Raw genomic sequence first — 12087 nt, 5'->3', positions numbered from 1 at the left:
CCATAGGGAAAAACCACCCATCCCTGAAGTAGGCTGGGACTGAGGTGGCCTCAGTCCCCATCCAGCAAATATCTCACTTCTCTGGTTGAGTCCATGCCAACTAAGCCACCCGACTATGATCGGACCTGGTAGTAAAGTCTATACACATAAAGACAATATGCCAGTCATTTGACTTGAGCCTTCAGGTCCCTCTAACTTTTGTTGCCTATTTGAAAAAATTAAAACAGTATATTAATTAGTAACTAGTAAGCAAATTATCTATCAAAAAAGTTTACATTGGGGCTCCTGGGTGGCTCAGACGGTTAAGCATCTGACTTCATCTCAGGTCACAATCTCACGGTTGGTGAGTTCAAGCCCTGCGTCCGGCTCTGCTGACAGCTCAGAGCCTGCAGCCTGCTTCAGATTCTGTGTCTCCCTCTCTCTCTGCCCCTCCCCCACTCCTGTTCTGTCTCTGTCCCTCAAAAAAAAAAAAAAATTTTAAAAAGTTTACATTACTCATACCAAAATGCACATATCATTAATACACTGAAATTCTGGCTTTACATGTCAGTCTTGCACGGCTGGTTAATATGTGCCTTTACCTAGAATAAGGAGTTGCTTTGAGCATGTGATGAGATCAGATTTCTAAGGGTTTTAAACCAACGACCAGACCCAGGATGAGGGTAAATTCTAAAACTGCACAGGTGGATCTTTAAATGTAAATTTCAATTAAATAAGATTTAAAATTCAGGTCCTCAGTTACAGAGTCACATTTCACAAGAGCCACATGTGACTAGAGACTACCCTATGGAACAGCACAGGCACTGAGCATTTTCATTATCGCAGAAAGTTCTACTGGACAGCACTATTCTGGAAGATAACCTCCAACAAACCCTACTGTGAGTCATCTTGGGAAACAGCCTGATAGTACTGGATGGCTACCACGGAACTGAGATCTAGACTGTTTTCTATACCAAAGGTAAGATGTAGATACTCAACGTCAATTTTCCTTTTCCTCTGCAGTGATTTCAGTTTTAGCCCTCAGAATGTCCACCCCTCTTTTTATCACTAGATGACACTGGATACTACAGGCATACAGTATAGCACAGACGTTAGAAGCACATTCTCTGAGCCAGACTGTCTGAATTCCTATCTCATCTTTGTGTTTTACTAGATGTGTAACCTTGGGCATGTTATTTAATTATTCTATCCTTCAGTCTCCTCATCAGTAAAGAAATAATACTACCTACGTCATTGGGTTGCTATGAATATACAAAGTTTATACATATAAAGTGCTTATAGCAGTGCCTGGTTGGGTCAGTTAAGCGTCTGACTTCGGCTCAGGCCATGATCTCACAGTTTGTGGGTTTGAGCCCCACATGGGGCTCTGGGCTGACGGCTCAAAGCCTGGAGCCTGCTTCAGATTCTGTGTCTCCCTCTCTCTCTCATTCTGCCCCTCCCCTGCTTGCTCTGTGTCTTGTCTCTCTCTCTCTCTCAAAAACAAATAAAAACATTAAAAACTAAATTAATTAAGTGCTTATAATTGTACTCAATACAGAGTAAGAGCCCAGTACGTGTTAACTGCTAGTATTTCCACTACCACCACCACACCACCCTCACAGCATTTCAGATGACAGGTGTGGGAAATGCTCACTTAGGAGAAACATTAGCAAACATAAAGGAATTAAAATAAAACAAGGATCACAATGCAAGAGTCTCCATCTATGATAAAAAGACATTTTTTAAGATGAAAGGAAATGGATTCTGTAGAGGATATTAAATACCCAAAAAAGGCGTGTTTTTAAGAGAGTTACCCAACAATGTCTTATTTGTAAGGCTGACAAACCACAGGTCAAAAGAAGTCCATATAATAAGCTACTGAGCTATTTAAATAACCAATAAAAACTAAAGAGGAACTGAGAAGATACAGGTTCGAGTTCACTAGACCAAATGATACTTCCCTGTATAAACTATGTTTTGACATTTAAATGCACTGCCTCTCTTATACTTCCTAAGTTACCTGTACGTTCACTCGACAAACTGACTGAAGATCTAATTTCTTAATCAAGCAGAAAAAGGACCATATGTAATTAAATTGCCATGCAAACAATGGCCAATTATGTATTTTCTGAGTGGAAACCCATCACAGAACACCACACCTTGCTCTTACAGATGGGCAATTTCAAAATCCAGAAGTTGAAGGACAACTTTCAGCAAATGTAGTTGACATGGAAAGAGACAGAACTCTGTAAACGTAAAGACTAGGGCATAAAGCCTGGCTGTGCTATTTACTAGCTGTATGACCCCAGGCAACCTGAACTTACTTGATGCTTATGAGCTTCATTTCACTATCTGTAAAACGGAAGATAAAGCATGTGCCAACTGAAAAAGAAATATGTGTAAAGAGCCTCCAACAGTGCCTGGCACTTAGCAGATGCTCGAGAAACAGTTGCTACAGTTAGTAAATCCTCCTGAGAAGACTCTCCAAGAGCCCTAAGACTAAAACACCACTGCTTTACATAGTAACTACAGGACTATTTTGACCAGCTATTAGGTATAAATCATGATAATACCTTGAAATTATCATTTGTTTTCCATATTTTATAAAACTATTCCCCCAATTTCCCTTGTTTTCTGTATTCCCTGCTAGACTCTGACTAGAAACCATTTGGGCCTACAGTAAAAATAACTGCACTTCCTACACTAAAACAAAGTGTCTACTAGCAATTCTGGCACATACACCTTCACTAATTCACCCCAAACATGAACACTGTATGTAAATATCTAACATTTCTTCCTATCTCTATCAATGAAAAAAAGTACAGTAATTTTGCTTTTTAAGTTTCTTTCAGTGAGTTGAGTTCCGTGTAACAAAACAATACAGGGTAATCGCTTACCTGGAAAATATTTTGTACTTCAGATCCACCAATCCAGAATGAATGGGGGTGTTCCCTTTCACACTAGTCTGAGAAAAGACAGCAGTCAAGCAGCTTCCAAGATTCTTTCCGTTTACTGTATCCAGCTTTCTTCAATAAAATCCCAAACATGCACTTCGGTAACTGTTGAAAGACAGAAAGCAATCCATACACCCACCATGGCACCAGCGGCAAAGGACAGCCACCAAGAAATGGAAGGAAGGGTCATTGGAGTGGTGGATCTGAGGCACAGAAAAGTTACAACCCCTGAGTCAGCTATTTGGTATAAAAGTTCGGCCGCAGCATTCTTCACCTCAGTGCTGACAAAAGGATAAGAAATTCTACGTGGTAAAGAAGGAAACATCCCTAATATTAATTTTTGCTCATGATGAACACACGATATCCAATGAGAGCAGCTAAAAACTTACTCTATTATCCACATAAATTGTCCCAGACCATTCAGCTACAATAAATTTCCTTATCCATTTTCTAAGACAGCTCCTTCAGCATTAGAAAAAATTTGTCAGCCAAAATTAATAATATGGAAGGCTCAAATATCTCGCAATATATTTAGGCACCTAACAAGAAATCTTTTGGTTGGCTACATAGAAGACATCAAAGCTACACATTACCCAAATCTTCAAACCTCACCTGAAATACATGCCATATTAAAACACATGGCATAATTTTAAGAATGAACTTCTGGTTCAATAAAGACCAACCCCCTACAACGACCAGTCACTAGGTAAACTAAGGAAAATAATAAAAACCACTCATAAACAATTTACTAAATGACACCTTTAAATGCATAAGCCGNATTAAAACACATGGCATAATTTTAAGAATGAACTTCTGGTTCAATAAAGACCAACCCCCTACAATGACCAGTCACTAGGTAAACTAAGGAAAATAATAAAAACCACTCATAATTTACTAAATGACACCTTTAAATGCATAAGCCAAGTCCACCTTATATCAATATTCTTTTACTACCAAACCAACTTTCCCATTAGACTGCAAATTTATAAACAAATTATACAGGAGAGAGAAAAAGGCATTCTACAGGATAACATAGAAAACAATTTGAAAAATCAAACAGTCAAAAGCCTGTTAACTTACTTGACATCAATTTTCTACTTCCTCAAAAACCCTACTGCCAAAATGTCCCTGCAGTAGTTATAATACCTACCTGTATTTAAGAGCTACTAATGGGCCAGGCACTTTACATTCATTACTTATATTTAATTCTAAAAAAAAAAGAAATAACTTGCCCAAAGTCCCACATCTACTAAGTGTTAGCGACCATCCCCTTTGCACAGAGCGCTGTGACCTGCCAAGTCTAAGGATCAGAAAGGCCATGATTCCTGGGACAGAAGAAACCAAGCTTTACTCTCAAAGGTCTGGAGCTAACGTCAGAATGGAGAAGTACAAAAATACAGAAGAGTAAATATTTCAGCCTAGCCGAACTAAAATACAACTGAACCCGTTAAGCCACCCTGAAAGAGCTAACACTCCATATCTTACCACTTAAAACAGCACTTCTTTAACAGAGGCATGCAGCTGTGAGGCTCCCATTATTAATAATAAAACACATTATAATGTTGCCAAGTACGTCTTTGTGTTTAGCAGCCAACGACAGTGTCTGTGACAAAGAATGTCAAATCCAGCTGAAACCAAGAAATTTTAAAATCCCAAGATTTGTCAATAAACAGTCCACAGGCAATCACTAAAGATGTTCTGATTTATCACTTTGTAGGCATAGCAACGGACTGACTGAAATACAAGTCTATGATTAGCCTCTCCATAATGTAACAATCATAGGAAAGTACCCTAATACCCACAACTTAAAAGAGATCACGTAAGTAGGATCTCAAGCAAAGAATGGGTGCTCAGGCTTCTCCTATTAAGTGATATTAAAATAAGCCTAAGAATCAACTGAAAACCCGATCGTGATAGAAGCAACAAGTTAGGCGGTAGCAAACCGCTAAAAACAATATACTCTGCTTTTCAAAGTATAACTTACTGCTATAACCAAAATGCTGAGCAATTATAGAAAACACAACCACAATCTGACTAATGGACTCATTTCTGAACCTCCTGAATCATCAAGCCTTTTCCTGTATTACTGTGCTAATTTTCTGCTCTTCCTTTCAAATAAATATTTACTGAATGCCTAATTGACAGTCCTAATGTCAGAGATACAAAGATTAATAGAAGCCAGACCAAAAGTGTAAAGACTGAGTTCTTCCAGGTCTCTGTCCCCTTCTCTTGGAGTCTCCCAAGCAATCACTCCACAGAATCAAAATGTATTTTGTTCTTAGTTCCCAAAGCTGGTTAAGTGTTCTCAATTTAACTCTTAAAAAAATAAAAATTAAAAATGACTCCGGTTCCTTTTTCTCAACAGTAGAGCTCCCACTTAATTTTTCTTCTGTGGATCAGAGACAAGCTATTAGAATGGTTTCCCATATTCATTACATTTATTATATTTACCTCTCTATTCATAGACTTTTTTTTTTCATTTTACGTGTTAATATCCCACTGTTTCTACTTCACAGCTTTCCATTCTGTGAAGGTCTTCATTGTTGACTAACCCTGAGAGGGAATTTCCTCAAAATGCTTCCTGCTGACATCATAGAACTCTGCAATCTTTGAATTTTGTTAAAACAATAATAAGATCCAGGTTAGAGATACACTACTGGACTGTCAGGTCCTCCTGGCTCATCTCTCATTTGCCTACAAAAACAAACTTCCGGTTAGGCAATTGTGATCAGCAGAAACTTAACCGAAGCTAACAAGTACATTCTTGACCAACAGGTTTTTTCCTCTTTTGTCAACTAATTCAATGAACAAAAATACAACTCAGGAGGAAATCTCATATAATATTCACTGCTTATTCTTTTAAAGGTCAAAATCACCAGCTTTGCTAAAACCAGAATAAGAACTCAAAAATCCTAATTTCCTCATCAAAATTAAGCCAATCAAACATAAATCACAATGCTCAATGTTAATGGGAACTAATCACCAGTCTCCTTCTACCAGGATACCTAAAGCAGGGTTGGGGTGGGTTCTCTCAGTAGTTCGGAAACAGGCCGATTTACGTCTGACAATTCTTTAATGATTGTAACACTCCTTCCACCTCCTAAATTTCCAAGATAAAACTGATTCCGTATGATTTCATCACTTCTCCTAAAGAGATACCTCATGAAACGTATAGTTAAAGCAACTCAATGTCAGGCCTCTGTAAAACTTCACAAATAAATACATGCACAACTAAGGGGGGTGGGGGGATAAAACTTTGTTCACACCATCTACCTTGACTGTGCTTCACAAAAGCCAGTCCCGGTACCGGTGGAAGTTAGTACGGCAGGCATTTGCCGAGACAAGCTTCTGCAAGGTCCTTTCACACACATTTCTCCCATCATCCTCCCACCAACTCAGAGAAAAACCTACATTTTCTTGTTTTAACCAATAATGAAATCATAGCACACAAAGGTTAAATTTCTTAAGGTCACACAGCCAGCAGGTGACAAAGCTATGATAAAACTCCAAAGTCCATGCCCTTGCTGCTAAATCATGCTTCCTCAGAATTTACTGTTTGGCAAGTTCACATCAACAGGTATAAAAGGAATTTGCGTTTCCTCAATACTCTGCTATCAACCACTCTCTGGGATGTATATAAATCTATCTGTTGGGTATAAAAGTCTGTAAATAATGGTTTTATTGGATGCCTATATAAATAATAAATAAAGGTCTATGGATATCTGTGTGCCACACACCACTCTCCCCTCTGCCTTACCAGTCTTTTTCCACTGTTCATCTACGCCTCTGTCTTAAAGTTATCAAAAGGAAATCTTACAAAGATTTCACAGCATGAAAAAAGATACCTCACATTAATTTCAATCAATATACCTACTGCACACCCAAGTGCTAAGCATTGTGAAAGATTCAAAAGACAATACAGCCTCCGGAAGGGAAATTTAGACACGATCACAAGCTTTTATGATATACAGGAAGGTATGATTAAGTCCTGTAAGAGTTAGGAATATATATGAGAATTACCAATACAGGTGAGAATTACCGCACAGACAGACAGCAATGATGCATATCAACGACCAACAGGAAAATTCAACTCAACACTTACTGAACATGTACTGTAAGAAGGCACTGTGAGGAGTTTATCATTTATTTAATAGAGGACACAAACAGGAAACTATAATACAAGCCTGGAATATGCTATGTGTCACAAGAGAAATACAAAGTGCCAGAATTAATTTATTTCATTTCACAGTGAACATCAGGTAGGCAGTGCTATAAAAACAAAATAGTACCTACCATCATAATGTCAACTGACATCAAAAGAGGTGGCATCTAAATTGTGTTTTGAGGAGACAGGACTTTCTCAGTACAGGTAGAAGAGAGAATTTCTGAGGTGTGATTTAAGGCAGTTTGGCCAGAGAGCCAACTATTAGGTCCCTCCAATAAATATCAGTAGCCTTCAATACATGCGGGGGAAAAAGAAAACAAAAAATAGTGTGAGCAGAATCTGAAGAATCCTGGTCTACCGTTTGGCTGAAATATAGAATAAGTGAGGAATGTGAGAAGAAAAGCTAACAGGGAGTCTGTAATTGAAATTACTAGGACTTGAAACGCTTTCTTTCCCTTAACATGTAAACACCACCAGGTGGAACCCAGGAACCCGAGCACAAAATTCACAGGATCATAGGATCAAACCGCACTACTGAGGATATATAGTTGACCCTTGAACAACATGGGAGATTAGGGGCACTGACCCACATGTAACAGAAAATCCACTATAACTTTTGAGTCCCCCAAAACTTAACTACCAATAGTCTTCTTTTGACTGGAAGCCTTACCAATAACATAAACAGGTGGTTAATACATATTTTGTATTTCATACATCTCATACATCGTATTCTTACATAAAGTAAGCTAAAGAAGATATTAAGACAATTATTAAAAAAGAAAATACATTTACAGTACTATAAAAAAACAAACAAACAAAATCCCAACCTTATTAAAAGTAGACTGGCACAGTTCAAACCCATGTTGTTCAAGGGTCAAGTGGCTGTAAGTGCTGTTCTGTGAACCCATGGAAGGGCCCAGTGATCTTCCTGTGCTAGCACTCTGTGGGGTTAGAGCAGTCAGAAGCCAGGAGTACCAAGTGTGTTCACAGGATCATGTTTGTCCTTGTCAACTGTGAAGGGGCATCTAACTTGCTTCAAAATCAGGAGCAAAAATTGATATATTTGAGCCACAATGTCATGAGGCAGGTAAATTAGTCTATAAATACAGATGTGGTTTATTTCATTTGGACCCTACTTAAACCTTTGTCTATTTAATCTGCATTTGGTAAATCAGCACACGGTTAGAGGTAAATAAGGATAAGTGATAGTGACAAACTGAGATCCGATTTCTTAAAGCAGTCACTAAAAAACAATCCCACTTACTCCACTTAGAAAACCAATGACAGGAAGGAGGGAAATCCAGAAAGAAAATAAGAGAAATTTCCCCAAACTTCGCTTAGTTTCTTTCATCTCCTTGGCCTTGCAGCCTGCCTATACTTCAATAGCTCTAAAAAACAGCATTATACCTTATCATCTTAGGGCCAATGCATTTTACTACAGTCAACAAATAATATAGCCACTTAGAGACAACACAAAAAGAAAATAAGTCACTTAAGGTCACTTACCAAAGAGGGGGACCAACCAACAGCTAATAAGAGTATAAACTGCCCATTAATTTGTGCTTGGGGGTGAGGGTGGGCACACGCTCACACCCATAGAGGAAGCAGGGTTACCTTTCCTAAACTTAAACATCACCTTCTGCTACCTTCTAATAGAGAAAACTTACCATTTTTCTCTTCCAATCAGCAGCTCTGTGAGTGCTGTCTAGCAATGAGGGCCTGAACATCAACTAACAACTCCTAACTCAAACATTAATAAACATCATGTGATACATAATGCAGTTTTTATTCTTTCCAGTGATTTTTCACCGCACTAGACATAGCCTGGTGAACTCTGTATACTTCCAACTGGATTACTGCTTTTCTACCTCATTAATAATAAAGCTGATTTCACCAAAGTCAGAAACAAAGTCCCACAAACTAAGTAAGTACTATAGTCCAATATAAGGCCATGACAGTCATTTGCTGGTTAAATTATTTACCGTCAGCAATTATAAATTCAGTTGTCTCAACCAAGAGTTTATAGTCTGTATTAAAGACTGAACCCTATGAGACAGGTCAGTTGGAGAAGCACTCTTTGTGGACCCGGCCTTAGGCAGAGATAGGAGCCCAAACGGAGGAGGTTCTATTTTGGAGATTTAACTATTCAGCTATAACCAGTTTTATTTCCTAGTAAACTTAAAAAAAAAAAAAAGCACAAGGGCAAAAAAAGAAAAAGAATCCAAATCAAAGGAAGTGGAAGGATGAAGATTAAGAAACTGGAGATATCCCAAAAGTCTGTTTCCTGTCTTTAATATAGCACTCTCTGGAGTATCAAATGAAAGTTATCCTGTTAACCATTAAGTACCAAACTGGTACAGGCAGCACAATCACAAATATTTGAGTACTGAAGCTGACTCACAAAAATCTAAAAATATTTCATGCTTTAGGCTTCCAGCATACCATCAGTTTGACCCGTTCCTTTCTTTCAATCATGTTATTTTAAAACCAAAGTAAAAAGTATTTTTAACCTAGTTCTGGAAACTGTAATTAAAATGCAGTGAATACAGAGAGCCACATGCAATTAGATTTTCAGGCATTATCATTCCTACATCCAATCCTGGATTTACTAAATCAGTTGTTAAATACCTGTACTATCCTCTACACTAAAATAAATACATACATGTTTATGAAAAGGATTGCGTAAGAGTCTTAACTGGTACCCCTTTGAGAGAATATCAAAATCCGCGATATGAAAAGCCATTTCAAAATTGATCTCTTTGTTAAATTTTCTGAGAATCCCAGTATATAATTTCCTTGAAAGGCTAAAATATCTTTTCAGAACACAGACAAGTACAATCATGTATAATCAAAACTTTTGTAAAGTTATGAGCATGGGAAACCAACAAATTTAGGCCAGAGATTTCTTTTTACCATACACTCAAAACTACTAAATGAATTACACAGTATTTCTTCTAAGTCTTTTGAAAATCAAGACATTTTAGTTCTTTTTTAAATGAATGGAAACAGGAGCACAGAACAGCCAATTTCAAAGAGGCACCAAGTTACAATTTTTCAGTACGAAGTACTCCTCCAGCTTAAGTACACATATTGTATATCCCTAAGGATACGGATGTACTGTACGTGGAATTTCAATTAAGATACCAAAATAACCCACTACAAAATTTTCAGAATATCAAAGGCTTGACTGCAATAGTCTGATAAATTATACTGAAAAAAGAAAAATTACTTACTAAATGAAAATCAAAAACTCACAAGTGATAATATCCTTTAAAAAGCAAGCGCACGTGTGCACACGAGCGCAGAACAGGAACAACCAAAGCCTTTTTTTTCCCCTTCTAGTTTTAAAGAATACTGGAGAAGTCGAGTTCTGTGAATTACGCGGAGGACAGCAAATATTAAGCTGTGTATTTACGCTACTGTACTTCCATTTTTAAAACATGCGGCTCAATTCCCCAGATACCATCATCCACAGAAACCATGCAGCTATCCAACAGACTTTCAGTGTCACCATTTATTATTTATAGCAATAAATGGGGGAAGTGGCTCTGATGTCACCGACCCTACCCAGTGGAATCACGGACTCAATAAACATTTTCACACTGGAGAAAATCTGGCTAGGAAAACATTTTGCTGGGTTAAGTACATTCTTTCACCTTTCCCCTCAGCCCTGGGGTAGAAGTGGTTACTGTTAGGAAAGATACAAAGAAACTGTCAAGGTTTCCACAGGAAAGAAACCCCGGGCATGTCCATTTGCTGAGGTTTAAAAGACTTCCTCCTCCCAACTCTCCAAAGCCTAGTCTGATTTCCCCAATGTTCAAACTGGCAGGTAATAGCTGCCATGTTTCTTTTCTTCCACCAAATCATCCACCAAGTAGCAAATTCTTTGCTTCTGGTAACCACTCTCTCGTGTTTTCTAAAACCCCCTTCTGGCTCCACGTCCTAAGGCGGAAAGCGGTTGGGGTGTCCATTGGGCCAGGTAGTCTGGCTTGGCTACCAATGGTGTGTAACAGAAGAGTGATCGCTTCCCCAAGGACCTAGGATTCTCTCTCTCTCTCTCTCTCTTAAATAAGAAAGAACTGGCGGCAGTGATGAGGACAACCCTCCCCCGCTCCTCCCCGATTTTCCCAAAGCAGCGCTGAAAAACATGAAGTTACGGTTTCCCTTTTCTGGGAGATGGAATCCAGAGTACCTGGGGCCTTGCTATGCAAACATCCCTCATCGCGGAGTAGGAAGCCCTTTGTCCGAGAAGCCGGACACCACAAGGGCCCGGGAAAGAGGCCCCCTATCCCTCACATCTTCAAACCCCACAGCTCCCCACCTCCACCCCTGTAGGGCCTATCCCGGCATCCACACAGCCCTACGTTGGGGAGAGGGTGCTGAGACCCCTACTAGGACGCGGAGACCGAGGCCCTGGCCGATCTCCTCCTTACCCCCCTCCCACCACCATCTCACTCGGCCTGAGTGGGGTTTGCAAGAGCGGTGCAGGCCTGGGCCGGAGAAACAGAGGGAAAAAAATCCCCTTCTAAGAGAAGGAGAAGGAGATGCTAGAGCGAGTGTGAGCTAAGGCCACAGCAGAAGCGAGCGAGGGTCCTTCGAGAGATGGGCCCGGATATAGGACACAGGGAGGAAGGAGAACCCAGAAGCATGGAGGGGGCCGGGCCAGGTCCGGCCTGAGATCTCGAGGGATCCGGAGGAACCGCGCCGGCCCCGTGGCCAGCGAAAGCTGGAGGCCCAGGTCGGGGCCGAAACAGTGGGGAAGGGCCGGAGCCGGCCTCGCGCCGGACGCTGAGGTGGGCAGGCCCTCCCGGGGCCGGACGGACGGAAGAACGGTCCAGCGGGCCGCACTCACCATGAGCTCGATGGTCTTGTCCTCAATCACCGAGTCGGGCTCCATGGCGGCCCCGGCGGCCCCGCCTCGCTCTCCCCGCGCAGCAGCGAACGGCCCGGGCGGAGGAGGCGACGGCGGAGGCGGCAGAGGCGGAGGCG

At 40.2% G+C, this 12087-nt stretch overlaps 1 protein-coding gene across 4 annotated transcripts in view; it reads right to left on the bottom strand.

The window, feature by feature from the left end:
• Positions 1-12081, bottom strand: part of FBXW11 (F-box and WD repeat domain containing 11) — a 120512-nt gene extending 108431 nt beyond the window's left edge. For 2 of the 4 annotated variants that reach the window (XM_077757327.1, XM_077757329.1), the window contains exons 1-2: positions 11951-12081; positions 2877-3038 (exon numbers count right to left, since the gene is read on the bottom strand). Coding sequence is in view for 2 of the 4 variants with exons in the window: in XM_077757326.1 (XP_077613452.1) it covers positions 11951-11995 (45 nt within the window). In the remaining 2 variants the exon portion in view is untranslated. The remainder of the gene's footprint in view (positions 1-2876; positions 3039-11950) is intronic. The other 2 variants (XM_077757326.1, XM_077757328.1) reach the window with 1 other exon arrangement.
• Positions 12082-12087: the final 6 nt, after the last annotated feature.

Source organism: Crocuta crocuta, unplaced genomic scaffold, assembly GCF_008692635.1.
Source record: "Crocuta crocuta isolate KB4526 unplaced genomic scaffold, BGI_CrCroc_1.0 scaffold131, whole genome shotgun sequence".
Lineage (NCBI taxonomy): Eukaryota > Metazoa > Chordata > Mammalia > Carnivora > Hyaenidae > Crocuta > Crocuta crocuta.
Note: the sequence above shows the minus strand (reverse complement) of the source record. Positions and strands in the feature narration are given on the sequence as shown.